Here is a 26,803-nt window from a genome sequence, read left to right on the forward strand (position 1 = left end):
CTGCATTTAGACTGAATTACTGTAGAAAGAGTAAAAAGGTGGACATTTTATGTGTAAGTTACCAAACCCTGTGAAAGCTCGTGGGCTTTAGGTGCCTAATTTAGTACACAAAATTGCAGCGCTGGTGCTAAAGCCTTGCCTACCACCTGAACCTTGGGCTAGTAAATTCAGTGCAACATCTGCATTTATGTGTTACCTCTTTTTGGGGGTATGTAATCTGGAGAACTTTAGCCCTCAAAGGGGCACCGTGCCATTGAGACATACAGTGGTACCTCAGGTTACATACGCTTCAGGTTACAGACTTCGCTAACCCAGAACTATTTTTGCTTCAAGATGAGAACAGAAATCGTGTTCCGGCGGCGCGGCAGCAGCAGGAGGCGGCCCCATTAGCTAAAGTGGTGCTTCAGGTTAAGAACAGTTTCAGGTTAAGAATGGACCTCCAGAACCAATTTAGTACTTAACCTGAGGTACCACTGTATATGCTTTTTCAAAGTCACAGGAACAAGCCTGGAAAATGGAAAGCTTTTTTTTTTTTTAATCAGAACGTTAAGTCGTAAATCATCCTAATATTCTCACAGATAAACCTTCTGAAATGAACACTTTTTTGTTACTCATTTATTTATTAATGACAAAGAAGAATTAATTCTGTTGGCTAAAAGTGGCACTCCAGTTTTTTTACACATAGCATTTAGCCATAATGAGCTATGAACATAGCACTCTGTTCTGATGAATTCATTTGGGTATCAACTTCAGTAGCAAAGTTATAGGAGTTCCTTTTTGCTGGAGAACCAATTTTAGGCTAATTTCTTCTGTACTTAGTAAAGCTTACACTTATGAGAGACTTTGACACAAAAGATTTGTAAGTACTGTAATGGAAAATGAGAGCACAGGTAGAGTTCATACATTACCTAATCAGAAATCCTCAAATGGTTCATTTATATAAACCCAGGATGAAGATAAAAGGCAGTTTATTTAGATAAGGTTTGTCGTTAAAAGATCTCTTTTAAACAGAAATTAAAAGGAAGCATTTCAGAAATAGCCAATTTCGAAATTTAATATAGATTAATATTATGGAAGCAAATTTTGGCAAAGTTTGCCTCTTCACCTGATGATTGCTCATGCTTATGATACATCTGTTTGTTTGCAAGAGCACTGTTCTCCCTAGTTGCCACCCCCACCCACCCTGCAGAAATTAGGCCTAATGGGGGGAGCTCCTATTTGCATGAGGGGGTTGGGGAACTGCAGCAGGTTGCAGTGTGCAGGATGGGTAGGCCTATACGTTGGTATACATCATGCATAGAAAAACTAAGGCCCGGGGGCCGGATTCAGCCCAATCGCCTTCTAAATCCGGCCAGCGGACGGTCCAGGAATCAGTGTGTTTTTACATGAGTAGAATGTGTCCTTTTATTTAAAATGCATCTCTGGGTTATTTGTGGGGCATAGGAATTCGTTCATTTCCCCCCCTTCAAAATATAGTCTGGGCCCCCACAAGGTCTGAGGGACAGTGGACCAGCCCCCTGCTGAAAAAAATTGCCGACCCCTGGTATATATTATATATACACTCGGTTCTCCAAGTTCCAGTTGATGTGCAGCACAGTATCTTTCTCATGAAAAGGCAAAGTTTGGAGAAATCCCAAGGTTCGCAGAAGTAAGTTTTAAATGGAAAAAAACCTCTATTGAGCATTGTAGCTTAAATTCATAAGGCATAATAATATTGAGGCGTTAGCAGATGCATATTGTACCTACACAATTGGTGCAATAGCTATACCATGTTCAATTGAAACAGCAGTTGATAACTAGTGTTTGTAAGCATACATAGTTGTTGTATGAAGTTGTAAAACTATTTATCGTAGTAATTCTAAATATTTAAGCCTGTGCTGACTCTGTATTCCTTCTCCCCTTCCTCCATTATAAATATAAATTTTGCAGAGAACTAGCCCCAGACTAGTGGGGCTACTGGCTACCTAAATCCCAAAAATAAAAGTGCTTCCTGGGTGGTGGAGCAGGAAACACACAAATAGGCCCTCAGCTGATTGCTAAATGAAGAGCTGTGCTGTCTTCCTGGCCCAGAGGTCTTTGTCTGCTGTGTTCTGGATCCGATGTGGAGGGAAGAATGTTTTTGCTGAAGCGACTGTTCTTTATCAAGGCCTGAACCACCATTGGCATCTGCAAGAAGTTGCTTCTCTTCTAGATAACCAGAATCCACATAGACACAACTCTATGACTTTCAGAATTTGTGTTTGAGTTTGCTCTCCCCTCCTCCGTCCCATTATTTTTCCTCACGTGTCATGTCTTAGATGGTGAGCCTCCTGAGGGCAGGGACTGTCTTAGTGCTGATTTTTATAAGCTGCTCTAGCAGCCACTTTGGCTAAAGGGTATAAATGCCTTACATAAAAAATATTAAAAAGTAATATAAAAAGTAAGGTTCTAATTGCTTGGCACAATATTTATGTACTTTACAAGACTTTGCAATAGCTAATCAATCCTTGCTTGCTTTGTAAGTAATTTTCTTGCCATGCCCCTTGTTTTACTAGTGTACGTAAAACTGATTCAGAATTTATATACAAGAATTAAGACATCTTGTAGCTGACAAACACGTAACAGAGTGCAGTCATTTCTTACTCCAACAGGTTGCAAATTTGCTAAATGATGGCAGGATTAGCCTAACTTTAGTGTACTACAGAGAGTAAGATTCTGGGATGGCATGACACATTTTAAGCTGATGCTTGCCAAGACATAACAGTTTAAAAACTGACATTTGTGCTCAAACCATACTGCCACAGTCCTTACTGCTTCATGACAAACTGTCACTCTGCAGTACTGTGTCTAGTTGGTAGCTGTAAAATTATCTTGTTTTATGTTGCAGGGGCTAGTATACTGTTGACAGTGCCCAGGAGTAAGACAAGCCTGTGCCTTATGTGTATGATGGTAGCTGAAAAGTGTCTGTTCTCAAATTCTATAAAAGCAAGGTGCCAGACAAACCCAGGATGTGTGCCTTGTTTTCATGTTGTATGTTAAACTTGCCAGCTACTTACCACCCAAAACAACCCAAACAATAGCTCCCCCCCCCCATTTTGTATATTTGAGAATGTGTTTAACGGGATCCTGCTGCAATCAAGAGGGTTTTATGGCGAAGCCTAGCAGTGATTCACTAAGCTGTTAAAATAATATTTTCAAACATTCTCATTTCTCAGGGAGCACAGTTACTAGCTTTTTTTAGGAATGGGGAAATTGGATAGGACAAAAAATTCTAATATTCTGTAGGAACTGAAGCAACTGTGTTGGTGGCTGGGGATTGGAAAGTCAAAAAAGAGGGGTTCTTATTAACGGTAAGTATCTGAGGACAGTAATGTAGGTGTTAGGCAGTTACATGGACCTCACACAGAGCCGAGCCCTAAGGTAAGTGGAAGGAAGCGAGGCATTCTGGATGAGTAGGGTGCTGTAAGCAAGAGATTTGTTCACCATAGTCTAGTAACCCATTAATAAAATGAGCTGGAAGCCATGTTTTCCACCCATGCTATTGCCTTATTTAAAATACTTTTTAAAATGTCTTGTTTACAAGAATAACAGTCTTAAAGATGAACGTGATTATATGTGGATCTTTCTGTGGACTAGGGCCCATGTCATTAGGTGCAGTCCGTCTTTTATCTAATTAAAGTGGACTCTAGTCCACAAAAGCTTTAAGGTGTGCCATAAGACTCTTTTTGCTGCCACAGACTGATATGGCTATTCCTCTGGAATCTTTTACACAATGAATTATAGGAGAGAGTTCTTGCAGTGGAAGGAATAACCCTGAGTTGTAGCTGGATGGCTATAATTTTAAAGAGTGTGGATACATCATTTATAGGCAAAGAGCCATCTATGACCACTGCAATGGCCCTTAAACTGTGGGGGCCAAAACACCTGGAAGGGGAATGCTAAATTCCAGGGTGGGGTAGGAGGATCATTCCTACTTTTTACCATTGAATCCTCATTGGTCTACACTGGATTTGTAGGTGTGACTGCTCTCCTGCTTTGCCCCATTAACAATTGTGTACTTTCGCGGGTGGCGCTGTGGGTTAAACCACTGTGCTGCTTGGACTTGCCGATCGAAAGGTCAGCGGTTCGAATCCCCGTGACGGGGTGAGCTCCCGTTGTTCAGTCCTAGTTCCTGCCCACCTATCAGTTTGAAAGCACACAGTGCAAGTAGATAAATAGGCACCGCTCCGGCGGGAAGGTAAACGGCATTTCCATGTGCTGCTCTGGTTTCGCCAGAAGCGGCTTAGTCATGCTGGCCACATGACCCAGAAAAACTGTCTGCGGAAGCAGACAAACACCGGCTCCCTTGGCCTTTACAGCAAGATGAGCGCCGCAACCCCAGAGTCATTCACAACTGGACTTAATTGTCAGGGGTCCCTTTACCTTGCTTTCTTCTGATTGTGTGACCTTTAGGAGCAGGCAGAGATGTCTTGTTCTATTCCACTTCTTGATTACCAGTGTTGGATTTGGGCCCTAATCCATAGGTACTTGCACTAGGCAGCATCTGACTGCATGCAAGAAACTATGCATCTTCTGCTGTGGCACTTGGTGTTGAGTAGAGAAGAAGTTTAGAAGTGGGGCAGAACTCAAAAAAGTTTTAAGATGATAGGGGAAAATATATTACATGCCATAAAATAGTTTAAAATAATTTTTAATGCTCATGGTTTGAAAAGCAATTTGCAGTGGTTTTCATCCTTTTCCCACAACCATCCTATAATGCAGGTCATGGTCTATTGCTCTTACTTTATAGATGAGGAATTGAGACTGAGCTGAGATTTAAACTTTGCTACCTCAGGTCCAATAGATCTATGCAGCCCCTGTAGTCTCAATACAGCATCACTGGCTCCCGTAATAGGCAAGGCTGGCATTGAAGAGAGTAAAAGTGAATTGTGATGCAGACAGGAATTAATGCCAAGATTTTTTAAATAAGCATGTGAGGCTAGAGGGTGATTTATGATGGCCACAGAGCAGGCTTTACTGCTTCTGCTGTTAGCACAGAGAAATCCTCTTCTCCACTGATAAGTTAGTTCAGATCATTATTATTTAAATACCTATTCAGGTTAAAAGGGAGGATGAAACGAAATTCATTTCATTTTTCAATTGATCTGCAAATAGCCATGAAAATCAATTTTCTTTTCTGTGTCCAATTAAAACCAACCATTTCCCTAGCTTCAGGTAAATTCGGTCAAAATTAAGCTTGATCTTAAAGGCAGCATGTGATCAGGATCACCCTTTATGTCAGGCAGCGGATCAGTATTTGAATGTAGTTGCCACCAGACCCTGGGCATGCCACACTGGCTTTGTAATTTCAGCAGTGTGTGAAGCCAAGAGAAATGCCCTTAAGGGTATGACACACTTCCATTTAATCATTTCAGCATTCAAAATATTGGCTGTTGTGTAATTGCTGTGAAATCCAGTTATGCAAACTCTAGCTTCTTTCCAAGCTAGAATCTTTACTACTGGAACAGAAGCCAGAATGGTAAGGATTTATTTCCCAGGTTTTCTCTCGACAGTAAATCAGAGAGTTTTGCTGGGAGGAGATGTTGCGGCCAAAAGGGCTGTGTCCCTTCGTTTCATCCAATGGGTGTGGGCAGTTGGCGAATTTATTGCAAATTCTGGCTTGGAGCAGATTTCGTTTCTTTACACCAGTAGGAAATTTGTCCTTTGAAAGTAGGTTATACTCACCTTCGGCATTTTTCATCCTGGCCTGGTGTTTTGTAATACCTTGTTGGCAAATCTAATGTGGACCAGTGGATTTGTTAGGATCTTAGAATTGTAGAGTCAGAAGGAACCATGAGCATCATCTAGTCCAACCCCCTGCAATGTAGGAATCTTTTTGCCTGACCCATGATTGGAACCCATGAGATTAAGAGTCTCATGCTCATTGCTCTGGGATTCTTTAATTCTCACTTAGCCTGATGATTATGCCTTTTCACAATAATTGGGTATGCCAGTTCTAGGTAGGATCACACCTTAAGAGCTGACTTGCAGCTTGAGAAAATTTCTGACTTGATTTACTTGTTTTATTTAGCTACTGTCTCACCTTATGTATTAATTTTAATTAACTATATTATAAGTGATTTTTTTGGAGGGGTGGTATTATTAAGTTTAATAATTCAGGCCTCATCACGGGACTGAAACTGCCTTGGTCGCACTGGTTGATGATCTCCGGCGGGCTAGGGACAAAGGTGAGAGCTGTTTCCTAGTTTTGCTGGATCTCTCAGCGGCATTTGATACCATCGACCATAACATCCTTCTGGACCGTCTTGAGGGGCTGGGAGCTGGGGGTACTGTCATACAGTGGTTCCGCTCCTTCCTCCTGGGCCGTGTTCAGAAAGTGGTGGTGGGGGATGAGTGTTCAGACCCCTGGGCTCTCACTTGTGGGGTGCCTCAGGGTTCTGTCCTCTCCCCTATGCTTTTCAACATCTACATGCAGCTGCTGGGAGAGATCATCAGGGGGTTTGGGCTGGGTGTTCATCAGTATGCAGATGATACCCAGCTCTACCTTTCTTTCAAATCAGAACCAGTGAAGGCGGTGACGGTCCTGTGTGAGTGTCTGGAGGCGGTTGGAGGATGGATGGCGGCAAACAGATTGAGATTGAATCCTGACAAGACAGAAGTACTGTTTCTGGGGGACAGGAGGCGGGCAGGTGTGGAGGATTCCCTGGTCCTGAATGGGGTAACCGTGCCCCTGAAGGACCAGGTGCGCAGCCTGGGAGTCATTTTGGACTCACAGCTGTCCATGGAGGCACAGGTTAAATCCGTGTCCAGGGCAGCTGTGTACCAGCTCCATCTGGTACGTAGGCTGAGACCCTATCTGCCCGCGGACTGCCTCGCCAGAGTGGTGCATGCTCTGGTTATCTCCCGCTTGGACTACTGCAATGCGCTCTACGTGGGGCTACCTTTGAAGGTGACCCGGAAACTACAACTAATCCAGAATGCAGCAGCCAGACTGGTGACTGGGAACGGCCGCCGAGACCATATAACACCGGTCTTGAAAGACCTACATTGGCTCCCAGTACGTTTCCGAGCACAATTCAAAGTGTTGGTGCTGACCTTTAAAGCCCTAAACGGCCTCGGTCCAGTATACCTGAAGGAGCGTCTCCACCTCCATCGTTCTACCCGGACACTGAGGTCCAGCACCGAGGGCCTTCTGGCGGTTCCCTCACTGCGAGAAGCCAAGTTACAGGGAACCAGGCAGAGGGCCTTCTCGGTAGTGGCGCCCTCCCTGTGGAACGCCCTCCCACCAGATGTCAAAGAGAACAACAACTACCAGACTTTTAGAAGACATCTGAAGGCAGCCCTGTTTAGGGAAGCTTTTAATGTTTGATGTATCACAGTATTTTAATATTCTTTTGGAAGCCGCCCAGAGTGGCTGGGGAAACCCAGCCAGATGGGCGGGGTATAAATAATAAATTATTATTATTATTATTATTATTATTATTATTATTATTATTATTATTAGTTTAATGACGGAAGGTGATGCCCAGCTAAGTCATACTCGGAGTAGAGCCTTCGAAATCAATGAACTTAAGTTACTTAGTATGAAGGTAACTCTTATACAGCTGGCATGACTAAGTCCAACTTTTTTTTTCCTGTTTGGAATAATGATAAAATGCCATTTATATGCCTAGTTATTGATACTTGGGGAAATGGTTTATGCATCTTTGGTTGTATTTTTAACAGGCTTTTTCTCAGTGTGAGAAGATGTTTGTGGTGCTGGGCAGCCCTTTGGGAAAAATTGAGATATCTGGATGCAAGCTGGGGGTCCATGAAATCCACCTGGAGCGAAATGCTGTGCTACAAAATGGGTAAGCCTGTGTTCCACTGATTATTTTTTCATATGTGCATGTTAAAAGTAAAAAAAGAAAGAAAAAAGAGCCTTTCATATAATTGGAATGAAAAATATTTACTAATTTATTGCTATAGCTTTGCAATGTTCACTTTAATGTTTTTATTTTAAAAGATCTCATCCTTATGACTTGAAACAATCGACTAGTCTAGCTTGATGCTTTGGCACTGACTGCAGAACAAGTCCAAGACTTTCTTGTTGTTATTCCTTAACATTAAAAAATAGGGTGATGATTGAGAGTCTATAAATCCTACCACTAGACAATGGATCTGGCAAGGCAAGCAGAGCACAAGGTCAGGAAGCGTCCCTGTCCATTTTTCAGTCATGGAATGAGAGGGGAGGTGGCTTCCCTTCTCATGTATTGGGCTTGGAGAGACTGAGAAAGCAGCCAGAACTTCCATAGCTGGCTAGGCATAGTTCCAATAGGCAAACTCAGTGTAGCAACTCCCAAGAGTTGGGACTCTCCCTGATATTGTCCTGAGACATGAAGACCTTGGAAAATATGACTGCATTTGGTGTGTCTCTGAAGTCCAAATCAGGGGTGGTATCCTGCTCCTGCAGAGGCTGAAGGTGGTAACAGTGGTGGTGGAAAGTACATACAGATTTCTGTCTACCTTTCTGACAAGGAACCAATGCAAAAGCAATGATTGGGCTACACTGGTGAAAATCTACACAGCAGATGTGATTCTTTATCCCTATACAGTGGTACAGAGGGTAGAGACGCTTCAGGTTACAGACTCCGCTAACCCAGAAATAGTAACTCGGGTTAAGAACTTTGCTTCAGGATGAGAACAGAAATCGTGCTCCGGTGGCACGGCGGCAGCAGGAGGCCCATTAGCTAAAGTGGTGCCTCAGGTTAAGAACAGTTTTATCTTAAGAACGGACCTCCGGAACGAATTAAGTTCTTAACCTGAGGTACCACTGTATGTCTTTCTGTGCAAGCACTGTTGCGAGTGGTTAACCAGGCTGTATAGATTCAAGAAATGCTACTAGTGTACATGTGCAATGAGGACAATAGAGACTTTCGATTCATTGTGTCCTTTCAGAGGATTACAGTGGTGCCCCGCAAGACGAATGCCTCGCAAGACGGAAAACCCGCTAGACGAAAGGGTTTTCCGTTTCTGAGTTGCTTCGCAAGACGATTTTCCCTATGGGCTTGCTTCGCAAGACGAAACGTCTTGCTAGTCTTGCGTCCCGTCCCCCCCGCTTCCCCGCTTTTTCTAAGCCGCTAATCCACTAATAGCCTTTTAGCATCTTAGCCGCTAATCCTTTAATAGCCGCTAAGCCGCTAATAGCGCTAATCCACTAAGCCGCTAATAGGGTTGCTTCGCAAGACGAAAAAACCGCTAGACGAAGAGAATCGCAGAACGGATTCTTTTCGTCTTGCGAGGCACCACTGTACGGTGCAATCGGTTAGCCACCTATCAGAACTACGGTTGCTACCATATCGAACTCTACAATAAACACACAGCTTTTCCTCTCCTTGGAAGTCACAATTGCTTGTCCCTTCCCAGGAACATACCTGGCCCCATCATATTTGTTATCTCTGCCACACACCTTACTTGGGAGCTTGTAGACTGCGGGTTCTAAACTTGTGATAATTTATATTGGTTTTTTCCATAGGCCTGGCTAATAGGAGGATGAAATTGTGATCTGTGTGAGTGTTGGTAGGGTTGCTGTTGGAAATGATTATGGGCGCCGGGCAGAGTTGTGACCATGTGGGGAGGCAAGATAAATACCAAAAGGACATTCATGATGTCAAGGAAAGGAAGAAGGGGGAAACAATGACTTTTGGTGATAGGAAAACTGGTAGCAATGGGCTCTGTGTGTGTACATGTTGCTGGGTATATGTGAGTTTTGCTGTGTTGATTTTGGGCCCAGGAAATGTGGCCACCCAGCACCTGACTTTCTTGCTGTGACTTCATGGTACATAATTCTGTATTTCTCAGAAGTTGCTAAAGTTTCGTTTTAGCAAAAATATTGTATACTACCAGAGTTATAACTTCTCAGTTGTATAGAATATGTCTGATCCAGACTGTGTATTTCCCCCAGCTTTTGCTTCTAAAGCACAAACAGACAGAGGACCTCAGGAAGTCAGTACATTTTCTGACTTACTTGCCTTAAAGTAATTCCATTGGTTTTCTGAGCCTCTCGGTTAATAGGAAATTATAAAAGAAAGGAAAAAAAACAGCACAGCAGCTTGGTCTTGATAGGGATTGCCACACCGTCTAATTCGATTGCACGAGTTTCAGTCAATTTCATTAAATCTGCATAAATTCTCCAGTGTATAAAACAGTAACTCCAAAGGGGAAATCATTCTTCCCCTGTGTTTGGATGATGTATTCATGGCACATAGGAGGGAAGGTGTCTGATACGACACATACATGCATGGCGTCATGTGTGAAAGGAGGAATGCATAAGAAGTTGTTAGCCACATATACGTTTGTGAATGCTTAAAACATTATTCATAGTGGGGAGAAGAGTGCCCCGGATTTGTTCCTCCTGACTCCACTCATCCCCAGTCATTCCTATCTGGTGGAAGACAGGCTCCCCTCCCCCCCCCAGCTCCCTCACCTAGCCACCTACTCTCAGGTATTACCAGTGTTGGAGGTGCACTGATCAGGGAACTCCTTTTTATTTATTTTTTTATCAAAGCATGTTTAATTGGTGGATGGATTTATTGAATAACATTGGAACTCTACACAGATATCAAAAGTAGATGTAACCCCCCCTCCCCAAGTCTCTCTCTCCTCTATTTTTTCCCTGAGCATTCACAAGTGTAATTATAAGTAATAAGTGACTAAATGCCACACAGAGCTTTTACAAGTACCTTTACTAATGGAATATATATATATATATATATATATATATATATATATATATATATCCTCCCCTACAGTCGCTTCTGCTAACATCTTCAAAATGCATCCTGTTTTATCTTTCTAATGGCAAAGACCTAAACGATTTAACACTATTCATAAATATCTGGGCTGAAATGTATCGTTTAATCTCTTCCGCTTGTTGATAGGAAACAGTTGTTAAAATATCTAGGATCATTATCTTTGAAAGAACAAAATAATAAAAAAGGCCCAGAGTCTCCTTTCCTCTTGTTTTAAAAACTGGCTAGTAAACATTGTAATAAGAACATTGGGAAAGCACACACACACACACACACACACACACACACAAAAACACCATAAAAAAATTAATGGACTCCTGTCAGAAAGAATTATAATGAATAAGAATACGGTTATAAATGCTTTGTGCTCAACAGTCACAGAGGTATTTTGCATCACGCTGCATGTTACAATCAGTATGTATTTTATATATATATATATATATATATATATATATATATATATATATATAACCTGGGTCTTTCAGTTTGGTGTTGGAATCTTCTAGATTGCAATATGATGAATCCCTTGGGGGGGCGGAGTATCCAAATGCAATGACTCCGAGGGACATCCATCGCTACAAGTTACTTCCATTTCCCTGTACTAAGAGTGGCATTTGGTAAATTTACATTTACCCCCCCCCCCTTTTTTTTTTTTTTTGAGATTTTGTCCTTTTCAAAATGAGGTTATCTGAATGATGATAAAATAATAAGGGTACATTAATCACTTTCTTCCTGTATAAATAAGAATAATATATAAGGAACATAAACAACTTCTGTTTTACCTAATTTGGTTTGAAGCTTTCTGATAATGGCTAATAGAATAATAATGTTGTATAACAGAATAATAATGTTAAACTGAAGTCCCTGTGTGAACACATGCCAGTTACTTTAAGGCTCAGTTTTATTTTTGTAGCTGCGCTCACTGATTTAGATGTCCTTGTCAACCAATTATTTCAATCATTAACAAAATGCAGTAAGATTTTTATGGTGCCACTCTGAAAACCACTGCAGAAATGTTTTCAGGAATTCTTTGCAAATCATTACTACTTCATTTTTATTTTTATTTTATAAATAATTCTTCATTTTATAAACAACCCCTCCATAGTAGTAGCATTGAAGGTTGTGTGCGCCTTTGGCCTGATAAATCACTTTTCATTTCAGCAAGTCAGTAGCAGAGCAGAATCTTCTGTGTGTGTAGTGCGTTTTAATGACCAAGGGATTAGAAGTCTTGCAATGCCTGCTCCTGATGGAATCCATGTTATTACTTTTAAATCTTCTTATCCTGTGCCTTCTTCCAGAAAGTCATCTTACCCTCCCTAGCTGGTTGGAGTAGATGAAGCATTTAGAAAGCTCTCACTCCAAGTCTCCTTGTTTGTGACACAAGGGAGTCTTCAGCACTCGTGAATGAACATCAACTAAACCTTCTAAAAGTGGAGCAAACATTGATTTTGCTCCAAAGATGTCTTTATGCACATAGTGAAAGAGGTGGGAACCATGTGCATGGAGTGTCTCATTTGAGGTGGCTACAGAACTTCAAATTTTGTTCACAAAAATATTCAGGGTTTTTGTTTTGCTTTTACTGGTTGTGGTGTTTCAAAATGTGTAGATTAACTCGTGGAGAACCAGTGAGGTGTGATCCTCATCTTTGACCCACTTTCATCAGCACGAATCAGGGGCCTGCTCTTTGTTTGTTTGTTTGTTTGTCATCTCATATATACAGAATGCCAGTCTTTGTGAATTAAAAATGGCAACACCCACACACCAGATGGAAAAGTATTAGCAGGTTTGTAGAAATGCAAAATCAGAAGGACAAATACCAAGCAAAAACCCAAACCTAAAGGATGGGAAAATAACCCAAACAGCCCAGTGGGGCTGGGGATCCTCATTGAGCATAGGCTGCCTGTTAAGACGGTGAACAAATGAAAAGCCGAGGAATGGAATGACTGGAAACCTGCATAAGAGCTCTCAACACAGCAGCATGTATTCTGCAATTCTCCTTCTGGCTGTGGATTTCACTTTTCCTTCCATTCTCCCTCTGATTTATTTTGATGATGGTGATTATAAAAAAACAACATAACAACATCATATCATGAAAATGTATTGCATATTTTATTGTAAGCAGCTTTGTGACCTCCCTGGTGAAGAGCAGTGTGTGTGTGTATATGTGTATATATAGTGCAGCAAGAAAAGTTGTGCCTCTGAGATGCCATACTAGTGGAGACCAATAGTCAAATGAAATGGAAAAACCTGGATGATGGCTTGAACCAGGCAAATTTACAATGAGGATAAGATGGGAGAACTCTTGGCAGAATAGTAGCACGCAAATGTGGGTTGGTGCTAACTTCCCGATATTACTACACCAACTACTAGTGGCATTTGTATGCAAGGTACCTTGCTACTTGAACTTCCTTTAGTCTTTGTACGGTGAGGACAAGTTCCTGTTTTTAATCTGGACATCTGCATCTATGATTTCTTGCCTATTGTAACAATAAACTGATGCACGGTATGTATTGCATTGCAGGTTGTCCCATGCTTGGTATGAGTTGAAAAAGGGGTGAAAGCCTTGGAAAATGCCGTATAAGGTTCTGTGGATTATGTAGGCAGTGTTAATCTTTTATGTTTAGTAGTTCTAGTGTTTTATGCCCTTATGAAGCTTTTTGAGTTGAGATATGAAAAAGTAAAGGCTTGTGTACATTAATGAGTGCAACTAGAGGTGATATTGCATACAGTATTTTCAAAAGCTATCTTTAGAAAATACTCTGGTGTCTGTACTCTTTTTATTTTTCAAATGGAAAAGGTTTAGATATTAAAATGCAGCTTCTTTGTAGTAGCTGGTTAGGTAGGGGCCTACCACTTTTCTCAGGATGCAACTGAATACCAAAAGTATGTGTTTTAGAGAAATATTACTTCCCCCTGCTAGAAATATCCAGACATCAATCTCTATTTCAGCAGATTCAATGGATATGGCAGGAAGAGTTATTATATACTATGATCCTCCTTTTATTAAAAATAAACTGGGCTAGTTTTTCTCCTGATGGCTTTTCAGGTGATAACTATAGGATTGTTTATACTTATAGCTAGATGATCAGAAGTGTTTGGGGGGGGGGCGCACACACAACTTTTTGCTGGAGGAAACGTTTTTTAAAAGCTCAGCATAATTTCAAAAACTAAGGGGGGGAAAGTTTCCCAATCCTGTTAAGAACACATATAGTCTCTTAGACTGTGTGACCTTTCCATATCTGCTTGTACTTTTCTGCATTATGTTTACAGATGGTAGATTATTCTGCATGTGTGTTGAGTAAATTATGATTCTGGCATGCGCATGCATTTAAAATCCAGAATAATCCAATATAAATCGGTCGATAACAGTTAGCTTTTCTCTTTAAAAAAAATTATACACTATTTTAAAAATATGTGTAATTAGTGGTGGTTGTTGTGGAGCCTGTTAGCCTTGGAATCTAAGGACAAGTTTTAAGAAGCGGTAGATAAGTTTTATTTATTACTTATTTTTATTTCATAAAATTTATATGTTGCTTGATTGTAATAAAATATCTCAAAGCAGTTTCTTAAATCTGTGATTGTTGCATGACTTCAGACACAATGTACCAGTCCAAAGGCCAGGACCCTCTAGGAAATCCAGGTACTGTAATTCTGTAGGACATGGTGAACCACATTTTCTGTTCAGTTTAATGGAAGACACATAGCACAAAGTATCCAACCCATTATAGAGTTTTCCTAAACACAGCAAGGAATATTGTTTACATCAGATTATTGTTTGACCAATGGAATGTTACAAACTGAATATTGCCTTGACTTAGGGCCTGTGTTTCCTAAACGTTGTCCCTACAAGGTGATTTTGATTTTAATCTTTCTAATCTAGACCAGAAGTTTTAACCTGCATTTCTAGCAGACGATTCATCTGTTTCTCTTAACAAAAATGCACACACACTGCTTGGAAAGAGAACTGAATGGGATGAGATACATTATTTTGAAATAGGACAATCCTTATATGTTCACTTAATTGACTTGTTAATTGATGTATCAAATGAAATGGAAGAGTTACGGTAAATATTTTATAAGAGATATGTAATTGTGCATGTACTATTTATTTCCTTCACAGAAGAAGTCTTATAAAATTTAGCTTTTTCATTAATGTATGTAAAAATATTAAAAGCTTTTGTATATTGCATTAAAAACTTATGTTGGCTGCCCTGCATTTTCCTATTTATTAAAACTTTTCAAGCAGTAAAAACATTTTACTTGTTAATGAGGGGAAGTAGGGAAATTAATGAAAGAGCTTGGATTCTCCAAGATGTCTCCTTTTAACCATGCACAACCAGCTCTCTTTCCCCCCACTCTATGTAGTTTAATTTCTGTGTTAGGGTTCAGTAAGCAAATGCAAATAGATGTAATGATTTGCATCAGTAGATTACGTCTCAGTTTAATATCCTCGGATATTTTGGTCAAGGACTTTTTTTCTTTGTTAGGTTGGCAATGTTTTCCTACAGTAAAAATTTATAATTGGAACATTTATGCTCAAAGTCCCATACATATATCATTTTCCAATATCAGGGTGCTGGGTTACTACACTTTCTGCAGTTAATAGAAGCTCCTATTAAATAATGATAGTTCACTGATATTTAGGCATTTAATGTTTGCATTTAATGTATTAGGCGTTTAGTGTTTCCATTTATTTAATACCCCCCCCCTCTCATTCTGACAACTTTGTCAAACATACCCTGATGGGGACTTTTTCTTGGAACATGGCCCAGAAAAAATTGTGATGTTCACACTATATATTGGGTTGAGTCACTAAACAGTACCCCATTTTTAAGCTGTTTCAGGATTTTTATTTTGTTTGCTGGAGTACAGGTGGAGATGCTCCCTACCACTTCAAAGGGAACCCGTTCCGGCTGTTATCTGTCTAAGATGATGCTTGCTGTGGATAGATTGGTATCTTAGAAGGCTCTTATTTGAAAAAAAGAATCCTTCACAGGTGAAATATATGCAGTGAATGAAAGGCCGTCAACTGGAAACATAGTGGGTACTAAGTTCAAAGCTGGAGTCTTCTTGGCAGTAGACTTTGTAATGATCAAGGTCTCCTGTCCCACATGGCCAACTTGTGCAGATTGACTTGTCCTGTAAATCTGAACAAAGAAGCACCAGCCCATTCTAGAGAAAGAGGAACAAGGAGGAGCTACCAGCTTCATTTGTTGAAAAAAAAATGCTTTGTTTTTGTTCATTGGAGGTTTTTGAAAGAGTGCGTATGCACATGATTCCATAAAGTACATGAATCCAAAAAAGTTAATCTCTTGTGGTTAATTGTTTAGAGGTGCTATGAACTACAGATACTACAAATACTTACTGAGCAGATTTTCTCTGAATCTCAAGTTCATATTACAATGAAAGTCCTTTAGTTGGATTATGCTTAATGAGAAGAAAATGTTTTTCGTCCTATCATGTCTTTACACCCACCCTCCCACACAGGTCTTCTGCCTGAAAGATCTGGTGTTCCTTAAGACTGTTTTCATAGTTTGCATTTCTCTATAAAGTTTAGGATTGATGAGTTATCCTTTGCCAAGCAGCTTTTGTTGTTTATCCATCTATACAAGCATACTCCTTTTAATCCTTCCATTCCTCATCTCTACCATCGTTGATTTCTTTGACTCTCTTCAGTCATTTGCTAGACTGAGGATGCCTGCAGAAAGACTTGTTTTGATGGGCCCATTAAGGGATGGACTTTTGTTGTCTTCTCCCTGAAAAAGCATATTTGTATTTACTTTTCCAATCATTCTATGCTAAGAGCCTATGCTCTAAGAGCCTTGGCTCTATGCTAAGAGCCAAGGACAAGGAAGTTCATTATTTTTCATATTTTTGGAAACCAGATAACTAGGGTCCCGAAAAGTTACATAAAATAGTTAATATATAGTTTATATAAAACACTGGAAAGGTTTTTTATAACCTTATTTTCCTAGTGTAAGAAATGTTGAAGGTGGCTTCTTTTGCCCTTAGGATATAGTGGCCTAGGAAACCATTCATTTCCAACACTACTTTGTCAGTTGCTATTTACATTTAATGACCCACCACTATGAATTTTATATCCTGACTCCTTATTAAAGCACAATATGTGCAAAGATAGATTTTTAATTAGCAAAAATAGTATGAGCATCAATGACAACAATACAAAAACTGATTGACAAGTCTGGCAGGTTTATTAGCAGTAAAATCAATTGGGGAAAACTCAGCTTGATGGCTGCCAAGTAAAGAGAGATAGCTAATTAAAAATACTGCACAATTTATAGTTTATGACATGATGAAATATTTGGGAATTAAATTGATGTTAGAACAGTAGCACTGCATTACTAGTAAGAATCTCACACAAGATAATCTAGAAATAGAACACAAATGAGATCTCTTAGATTGTTAAATAATTTATTTTACCAAAATGTTTCTATATAACTGTGCTTGGGGACTGTGAAGTAGATGTGTAGCATTTTTTGCCACCTCATACCATTTATATCACACTGCCTAAAGTTGCAGTGTACAACCACCTGAATAAAGCCTATCAGAAGTACATTTGTGATCTGTTTATCCACAGGTTTCTCACACATTGCGTGCGCGAGACAGGCCAGGGGAAACACCTTTTTACCAGTCCAGCTTGTAGCATCTTAATGGACAACAAACACACAGAGGATATCCCACTGTGATCGTGGGTTCCAACTAAAATGTTGCCACAATCCCTATGGGCAACTTTTATAATTTCCAGGCAACAGGGTTTGCCCCTGTTTCATAAGGAGTGCTTTATAATGGTGATAATAAATAGCTTATCATCACCATCATTATTAATCTTCATGATTATTAAGTCATTTATATACTGGCTTTTAATATTTTTAGAACCATGTTACAGTTCGGTAATAAAATAATTTGTAACACGAAATAAACAGCGAGAGATTGAAAACAACAGCTTTAACGCTCATGCCTGAAAGATATGGTGAAACAGAAATATTTTCATTTACTGCTCCCTTAAAATGACCAATGGCAGAGATTTGGGTTTTTTCTCAGAAGAGAATTCCATAAACAAGGAGCCATCATGGGAAATAATCTGTTTCTGGAATATTATAACTTTGCTTCTCAGATGATGGTGTGGCATTCATAATAGTATTTCTGAAGGTAAGTATTTATATGAGAGAACATGGGGTTGTTGTTTTTTTCAAATACAGGTGAGACTCAGTTTACACGGGTTGCATTCTGGGGAGAGTGTGTAAAGTTAAAATTGCATATAGTCAAAACACATTGGGTACAATGGTGGGTGAGATTGCCAAAGTCTTTTTTCCCCAGACTCCCACCTCCTTTACATTTTTATTTATTTATTTATTTATTTCCACGTAAAGCTGAAAGTGTGCAAGGCTTTTGTAAGGCTGTGCAACCTTTCCTCCTGAGTAACACCCACATAATAAGTAATAGTTCCAACATATAGCTCAGTTGGTAGAGCATGAGACTCTTGATCTTAGGGTCATGGGTTTGAGCTAAAGAATCCTGCAATGCAGGAGGTTGGATTAGATTAAGGTTACCAGACGTCCCCCGTTTCCCGGGGACAGTCCCTGGATTTACAAACCAGTCCCCATACAAAATCCATTGAAGCTGAAAAGTGTCCCTGGATTCATTGAAAAGAATCTGGTAACCTTAGATTAGATGACCCTCATGGTTCCCTCCAACTCAGTTCATGTCCATTCAGAATCATAGAATCGTATTCTATGATTTTTAATGGATGTGAACTGTTCTCAAAACAAGAGCAGCTACAGGCAATTTTGTTACCATAATTATGAGCAGGTGAAACAGCCATCTGTATGAATGCTGTTGTACTTCAGTATGTGACAGACCTGACTCAAAGAAAAACCTGCACAGAGAAGAGCTGTAATGTGAATATGTTATGTCTTGTGTTAAAGCTCTGTAAGACATTTGTTTTCTCAGCTTTCCTCAAATTCTGATAATTTAGATAAGACAAGTTAATTGCACCCAAACCTTGACAGAGAGCTAACAACGTGCAGTGGTACCTCTGGTTGTGAACGGGATCCGTTCCGGAGGCCTGTTCACAACATGAAAAGAGCGCAACCCGCAGTGGCACATCTGCGCACGCGCGGGTTGCAATTCGCCGCTTCTGCGCATGGGCGTGACGTCATTTTGCACTTCTGCACATGCGCGAGCAGCGAAAGCCGGAAGTAACCCTTTCTGGTACTTCCGGGTCGCTGCGGGACGTAACTTGAAAGAACGTAACATGAAGCGGACGTAACATGAGGTATGACTATACTACCTCTGTGCTTTATGTATAATTAAAATGTTATTTTGCTTAACTCTTCCCTTTCCCCCCTCCCCCCGGATGATTCATTCTCTTGCGGGATGTGCTACCGTTCTGCCCCTGCAATTGTTCATAATTTTAGGATTTACTTTTTTTTGTCCTGTGATATAACCAATTCAGGAGAGAGTTAATATGTTTTCTAGTTTTGACGCTTCAAATGCATTAATGGTATAATTTTTATTTTCTTGGTACTGTCATATTTTGTGTTGAAGTAATGTTCATATTACATGGTCTTCCTACAAGTTTTGTAAAAAAAAAATGTTAATAAGATAAAGATTTGACATAAGCAGCTTTTGAAACTCCCATTGTTCTAGGCGTGTTTTACAGCAGGGAATTTCATTAGTGTGAGCAGTTTCTGAGCTCTGGGCGCAATACTGTACCTAAGATTTCAGACTAAAACTGTGCAGTGGAAGGGCAGGAGAAACTTTTTCTGCCTCTCCACTTCCAGCCACTCATAGAATCATAGAATCATAGAGTTGGAATAGACCACAAGGGCCATCGAGTCCAACCCCCTGCCAAGCAGGAAACACCATCAGAGCACTCCTGACATATGGTTGTCAAGCCTCTGCTTAAAGACCTCCAAAGAAGGAGACTCCACCACACTCCTTGGCAGCAAATTCCACTGTTGAACAGCTCTTACTGTCAGGAAGTTCTTCCTAATGTTTAGGTGGAATCTTCTTTCTTGTAGTTTGGATCCATTGCTCCGTGTCCGCTTCTCTGGAGCAGCAGAAAACAACCTTTCTCCCTCCTCTATGTGACATCCTTTTATATATTTGAACATGGCTATCATATCACCCCTTAACCACTCTATGAAGACTGGAGAAAAGACCTCTAAAGAATATTAGGGTGGGGAGCATGGCTTTGTTTTTGCTGTCTTCAAATGAGGACTAGACCATGTGAAAAATTAACATAAGGTTTTAGATGCTGTTCATTCATTTTCAGCTTTGCACTCTTGTAAAAAGCGCGCCTAGACATTCCATTGTTGTGCCCATAACCTATGATTAAGGTGCCATTTAGCTCCTAGCTTTCATATCTCAATTTCTAACACTGGATATAAGACATTGAAGAAACAAGCTGTTGTGTGAACATATATTGTATAGGCAGTGCAAGTTTAAGTTTGTGATAACACTGTCTACCTTTCTGCCTAGTTCCTATTCATTTATTCCTAAATTACAACTACAGTGAACTCTTCCCCAGTTTTACTCTGACTTGTTCTGTGAAGAGATGCTTAGAAGAGATACTGATTTGCATACATGTGTAACATCTTCACGATAACCTCATTTCCGTTGAGCCATCTCACCCACTTGTCTGTTGAAGCTGGTCTCTGTTTCTCTCAGATTTGTTGCTAGCAGCAATTTCTGTTGGTCATGGTTGGGGTCCTCTATCAACTCTTGTAGGTCACATGTGTTCTCTGTTTGCAAGGAAATATTGCTTGTAACTCTTGAAGTTGTTCAGCCGCTCTTCATTTATGCAGATATCCTCTGGGTTTTAAGATTTATATCTCAGTGTGAAATGGAGAATATGTTCGGGAGTATGACAGCATGTCTTTCAGAAACTTGCTTGTTTGTCTTTCTTGAAATAGCCTTTTCTTAATGGTAGGCTAGAAATGGCAATGACAAACTGAAACTGCATATTCTGAAGAGAAGAAAATCCTAAATGTTTGCAAAATACTTTTCTCATGGGTGTAATATATAAAGTGTAATATATAAAGTGCAAACATTATAAAGCAAAAGGCTGTAGAAACAAGTTTCTAGCTATTCCTATTATGAGTACACTACATCTCAGAGGCTTTAGACTATTATACACTTTCTGATCAGAATTTTAATTTGAGGAGTAAAACACAGGCCAGATTTCTGTTACTTAGGAGTAAGTTATATTGGAATCCATGACGGTTGTAGAAGCAGTTGGTTAGCCATGTCCATAGCTAACATCAAGTTTACAGTGCTAAATTCATCCATGTAACTTCTCTTTAGAAGACTTAATTTAAGAACATCCTAATAATTAAACCATTTTATTAAAATATTCTGACTAAAACACTGCATCAAGTTTGTTCTTGGTAACCCTACATGTCAAGTACAAAGCTAAAGTCAAGAAATGCAGCCCTGGGGGCGATCAGTTGTCTATCGCTGTCCTATAGTCTAACTTGGCCATTAGGACAGTTGAACCTGCATCACAGATGCAGCAAAATATCTCTGTGGGCAGAAATTGGTTGGCTATTTCAAATCATTATAGGAATTCAACTTCCTTCACCTCTTCTAGCCACATACTCTGCTCTTCTCTGCCCAGGTTTTACTCTGCATCTCAGAACCCCCTTTCCATTATTATTTTCTCGTTTATTTGTAGCATTCCATCTTCTAACTTTTGTTTTCATAAGATCTCAATTTTATTAGTTTGCTTTCTTCTCAGACCTATACTTACTTCTAGATTCCCAGGTTCTTTGGGGGGGGGGGGGAGCTGCTCCTTAGTAGGATCAAAGCTGCTCAACCAATTGCTGCCAGAAGCTTCACTGCCACCACTAATTATTATATTAGTTCTGTCATTTGACTTCAATAGGAGCAAGTTTATCTAAGGTATTAAAAGTGGCACAAGGAGGACAACACTAGGTTCCAACCTTCTCTTGCTCACAGATCGCTCTTGTTCAATCCCGTTCAATCTTCATGAATATCAAGCATGGGTCAACTTACTGATGCTCATTTGCTGTAAGAGTAGAATATTCTTTACCTACATATTTTATTCTGGGGTGTACTATTTTGTGTGTAGTCTTGTTTTACTCACAGTAAAGCTGATTAGTGATGTCTTATGAACCACCATTGCTCTAATACTGAACACCTGAGATTGAAGAGCTGCACAGATTCATATTAGAAATCATGTAATGTACACCATTACTGGGTGGGCTGATTTTTTTCTGAGGATCCTCCAATACTTCTGATATGTACATTTGCAGGATAATTCAGTAGCAATAATCTTTTGCTACAGTCACCCTTAAGGAAGAATGACTAAGTTTCTAGGAACAAAAATGAGGGTGGATGGGAGATAAGTCAGTGGGAAATAAGTCAATGTGGGTAGCCTTAGTTTTGCTGGATTGTCTAATTGTGGCTGCTAACATATTCCCTTTTCAGATTAATATTAATTAGATTGTTTTGTACTATATACATGTCATAAAGTCTTCCAACAATTAATACAGATTAAAATGCCTTTGCATACATAGAGATTAACTGTTTCATTAGCAGTTCCAAACTTTGAAAGTACAGCTGTGAACTTGAAAGTGGGATGAATATTGACCTAATTTGTCTTTTGAAAGGACACACAGTTTTAGTAGAATGCTTGTTCTATTGAAATGGACAAATGCAGGTACTATTTCTTGGGTAGTCTGCATGTGCTATAAGATTTACTGTGCATTACCTTAGCCATCATTCCCATAAGTATTAATTTTAACTCCACTAATAAGAAACTGAACAAAAGTGGAATTATGAGTTCAGTAGTATTCCATGAAAGGTCAGTTGTTAAAAAGGCAGAGTGTGACATTCTGTGAAAAAGGTGCCTTCATTAATCATCCTGATAGGAGAGCATAGGATATTCTTGACCAATACCAGTGAACCTTACAATATAATGTTTCAGGAAGTGGTGTTTAATTCTTTGTTTTAAACACACACACACACACACACACACACACACACACACACGACTTCAATGAATGCAGAATACAATTTTTCCTTAATATTATAATGCAGAGATTTCAGTTGGCAATTTCAGATATGCCAAATTAAGATTGTAGGACATCTATATATTTCATTAAATGATGTGAGTATGATAGGTTATTTTATTGTAGGAGAATTGTGTTACAGGTGGCAGAAGTCTGCCCATTTTTGCTATGAAAACATAAACAGTTCCTTATCAACTAACCAACATTACCCTCTAACTCATTTGTCTACAGTGTAATACGATTGAATCAATTGTGCCTGGGTTTTCCCCCTCAATAGCAGTATTAAAGTTCAATAGAAATATTTAAATCATTGAATACAATTCTAGTGGAACTTTAGTTCATTGAATATCCTTATTGTGAGAATTTCTCACAGATTTTGTTCACCGTGATTCCTATTAAAGCATAGCACGGTACTGTTACCCATTACAACAACAGCTTTGCCTAACTAACTGCTAATGTAACCTAATTTGAAACAACAAAGGGGTCTAAGGGATCTCAACCATTAAGCTTGCTTCTTGAAAGTTATCAGTTTTACAGTAAACAGTGCAAATTGCAAAGTCTGCAATAGTTATGATTATTTGTTCCTTAATGTCATAATTTTGCATAATGGCTGTTGTGCTACATTGACTAGGTCCATGGGTTGCTTAACATAAGTGATTGCACTTGTTTATGATTATAAACTTCTTCCAATAGAAATGCTGTATGAAATGCATGTAAATGATTACTTTAAGATTTCTACTTCATTAGCCACATTATACACATTAGAGTCATTGTCTAAGAGTTAGTAATATTTGTAATGAGCTGTATAATATGCGCCTTTTAACAAAATTTGAAAACAGATGGAATATTTTTACAACAGTTTATCATGGAAAATGAACCCTAGCAAAATATTTTAACAATGGTTTGAGTTGCAAAATTGTGATGCTGCCGTCTGCCATAGAGCCCGTTATGGTACAAGGAAAACATCAGAACCTTTCCATGCTCTCTAGTGGCTGTCTGGGTGGAGCCAGGAGGTAGCTTGTAGCAGCAGTCTGTTACTATTGAGAAGGATACTCTTCCTTTCCATGCGGAAGCTGATAATCAGGTATCATATGGCAACCATATACAGTGGTAGCTCGGGTTGCAAACACTTTGGGTTACAAACTCCGCTAACCCGGAAGTAGTTGCTCTGGGTTGCGAACTTTGCCTCAGGATGAGAACAGATATTGCACACCGGCGGCAGCGGGAGGCCCCATTAGCGAAAGTGCGCCTCAGCTTAAGAACGGTATTGGGTTAAGAATGGACCTCCGGAACAAATTAAGTTCGTAACCCCAGGTACCACTGTAAAAACTTGCCGTGTAATGTCTGCAGTTAGAATTAATCATCCAAAGAAGGTTTTTGAGTAAATCCAAAAAAGGAATAACAAATATTGGATACTTTCTTTTAAGCTAAATAAGATTATTTAGAAGGTTGTTCCATAGTAAGGATCTTTCCTAGCTATATGTGATATATCTTTGAGATTTCAGTGTAAATCACGTTCCTATCAAAGTCAGTATGAAAAGTCACATGAACTTTAAAGCAGGGCATAGGTTGTGTGTTTGTGTGTATACTTTATATATGCATGAATGCTTTTATACGTGTATGCTTAGCATATGTACACACACCCACACACACCATTGTTTAGCACAAAACTGCTAAACAACTAAACAATCGGGATTTACATACAACACTTGCTGAATGTAACCTTCTCCAAGCTGCACTGCAGCTTTCTGTGCTGGGGAGGATCTGGAGATCAGAGGCACCCATACCACTTCCTACCTGGCCATTCTTTGCAGCAATGAGGCACTTCTCAGTGGGCTACTGGTTCTCCCCAGTCCCCGGTAGGGCACTCCACTTCTAGTGAGAGGAGAGAGATCAGGGGGTGCATCTGTTGCCTTTTGGACACATGCAAAGCAATACACTTCTATTCCGGTATCAGTGGATTCATAGGTGGGTGTGTCCATCCGTCCGTATAAAGCTGTGTATGTGCAGCTTCTCGTCAGTAGAATATGCCATCCATTACCTCTGTGGTCCTCCTGGTGCTTCTAGACTTCAATCTTCATTGGTCCTAGGCAGCATGGTCAGTGGTCAGGGATGATGGAGGGTCACAGGTTCCCCATGCACACATTACATACTGTTGTTGTCCGTGGTTTCCTGTACCAAGAGTTTCCTATAAATCTCACATTCCAGTTGAATTTTCCAAGGTTAATGATTTTGTTCTGTTCCACTTCGTTAGGTATAGTACCTAACATATACAGTGGTACCTTGGGATGCGAACTGGATCCGTTCCAGAGCCCCCTTCGCATCCTGAACTGAACGTAAGACATGACAGCATGTCTGTGCGTGTGCGGGTCGCGTTTTGTTGCTTCCGCGCATGCGCGTGATGTCATTTTGACCGTCTGCGCATGCGCAAACGGCGAAACCCAGAAGTAACGCACTGTGTTACTTCCGGGTCGCCGCAGAGCGCAACCCGAAAATACTTGTCCTGAAGCGTATTTATCCTGAAGTATGACTAAGGTTGTTTTGTATGCATCTGTAGTAAATAAACAGAGCTGGAAGTTTTTAAAGCAAAACTTAATGCTATGCTTACTAGATCACATGCCTTAGATTTTGAGTTTTAAGTGACAAAATGACCTTTTTATTAGTCAGCCAAATAGATACAAGGGGGTATGACCTGGAATTTAAAAGCAAAACTAAGTTGCTAAGGAGGTTGCTGTACAAATTGCCCATGTTATTGGAGACAGGTATCTGAAAAAATTGATGCATGAAAGTTGTCAAAGCTGCCTCCACCCTAGAAAATCTCTAAAGCAATGTTGCTTGAATTTAAGGCCTACTTTAGTTGAACTAAGTCAGTGTTTCCCAACCTTTTTTGGGCAAAGGCACACTTGTTTCATGAAAAAAATCTCGAGGCACACCACCATTACAGCCCTGTGACGTCAGCGCGCAGCGTCACGCCGGGAGGGACGCACGAAAGTGTAAGATTCAATTTTTTCCCCTCCCCCTTGCCTTCCTTCTGTGCCAACCGCCAAAAAGCCAAGAATCGCGGGACCGCCGGCGGAGGGGGGGAGGGCGAGCGGAGGCAGCGGCGAGCCCCGTTCCTCCCCATCCGCCCCATTCCGTGCAAGGAGCGCGAACAGGTGTGAGAAGGGTGTCAAACCTGCGGGTCGGCGCTGGGGAACCTCCAAGCTTTGGGGGTGGGGGGGAGGAGGCAGCAAAGCGAGGCAGGAAGGAGAGCGCGGCTTGGCGAAGTACTCGGCGGCGAAGGCCAGCAGGTCCGGCGGCCGGTGCCGCAGCACCTCCACCGTGTAGCCCTGCAGCAACTCAGTCAGACCCGGCGGGATCTCGATGCTCATCTTGTAGCCGAGGCGCACGGGAGACTCAATGGACGGGCCCGGGGGAGAGAGAGAGAGAGAGACACGACGGAGAGAGAGCGGGAGTCCCTGCTCGCCGTCGCCACCGCTACAACTACTGTGGCGGTTGGTCGTGGTCGCCGCCGCCGCCGCCCACCTCTATCTATCTCTCCCCCTCAGCTTTCTACGCGGGCCTCGAGCCGGAGGTGGGGGTGGCCGCCGCCGCTTTCTCCGCCTCCACGTCCTGCCTCCTCCTCCTCGAGCCCTCTGTCAGCCCTGAGGGAACCGCCACGCTCGCGCCGCCGCTCTCTGACACGCGAGAAAGAGAAAGCAACGGAGCGGCGGGGTAGTCGGGGGAAGGAGGGGTCGGAATGGAAGCGCGAGGTGAGCTGCGCATGCCCAGCAGGAAGCGGTGGAGAACGCCACAGAGAGAGAGAGAGAGAAGCAAGGGAGGGCGGGGAGTGGGCGGGAACACGCTTCATGCGTCACAATAACGGACAAGAGGCGCTCGAGGGATAGATTAGGACCTAATTTGACTTTTACAAAAAAAAAAAAAAAATCTTTCGAATTTTCCCCACGGCACACCAGGCAACATCTCGCGGCACAC

General features: G+C 40.8%; 1 protein-coding gene across 4 annotated transcripts in view; it reads left to right on the forward strand.

Moving 5' to 3' along the window:
• The window catches only part of MGMT (O-6-methylguanine-DNA methyltransferase), a 173,774-nt gene that overhangs the window by 27,530 nt on the left and 119,441 nt on the right, over positions 1–26,803 (forward strand). For all 4 annotated transcript variants that reach the window (XM_077930374.1, XM_077930375.1, XM_077930373.1 and 1 more), the window contains exon 3: positions 7,705–7,829. In XM_077930374.1, coding sequence (XP_077786500.1) covers positions 7,705–7,829 — 125 coding nt within the window. The remainder of the gene's footprint in view (positions 1–7,704; positions 7,830–26,803) is intronic.

The sequence above is a fragment of the Podarcis muralis genome, chromosome 6 (assembly GCF_964188315.1).
Source record: "Podarcis muralis chromosome 6, rPodMur119.hap1.1, whole genome shotgun sequence".
Taxonomy (NCBI): domain Eukaryota; kingdom Metazoa; phylum Chordata; class Lepidosauria; order Squamata; family Lacertidae; genus Podarcis; species Podarcis muralis.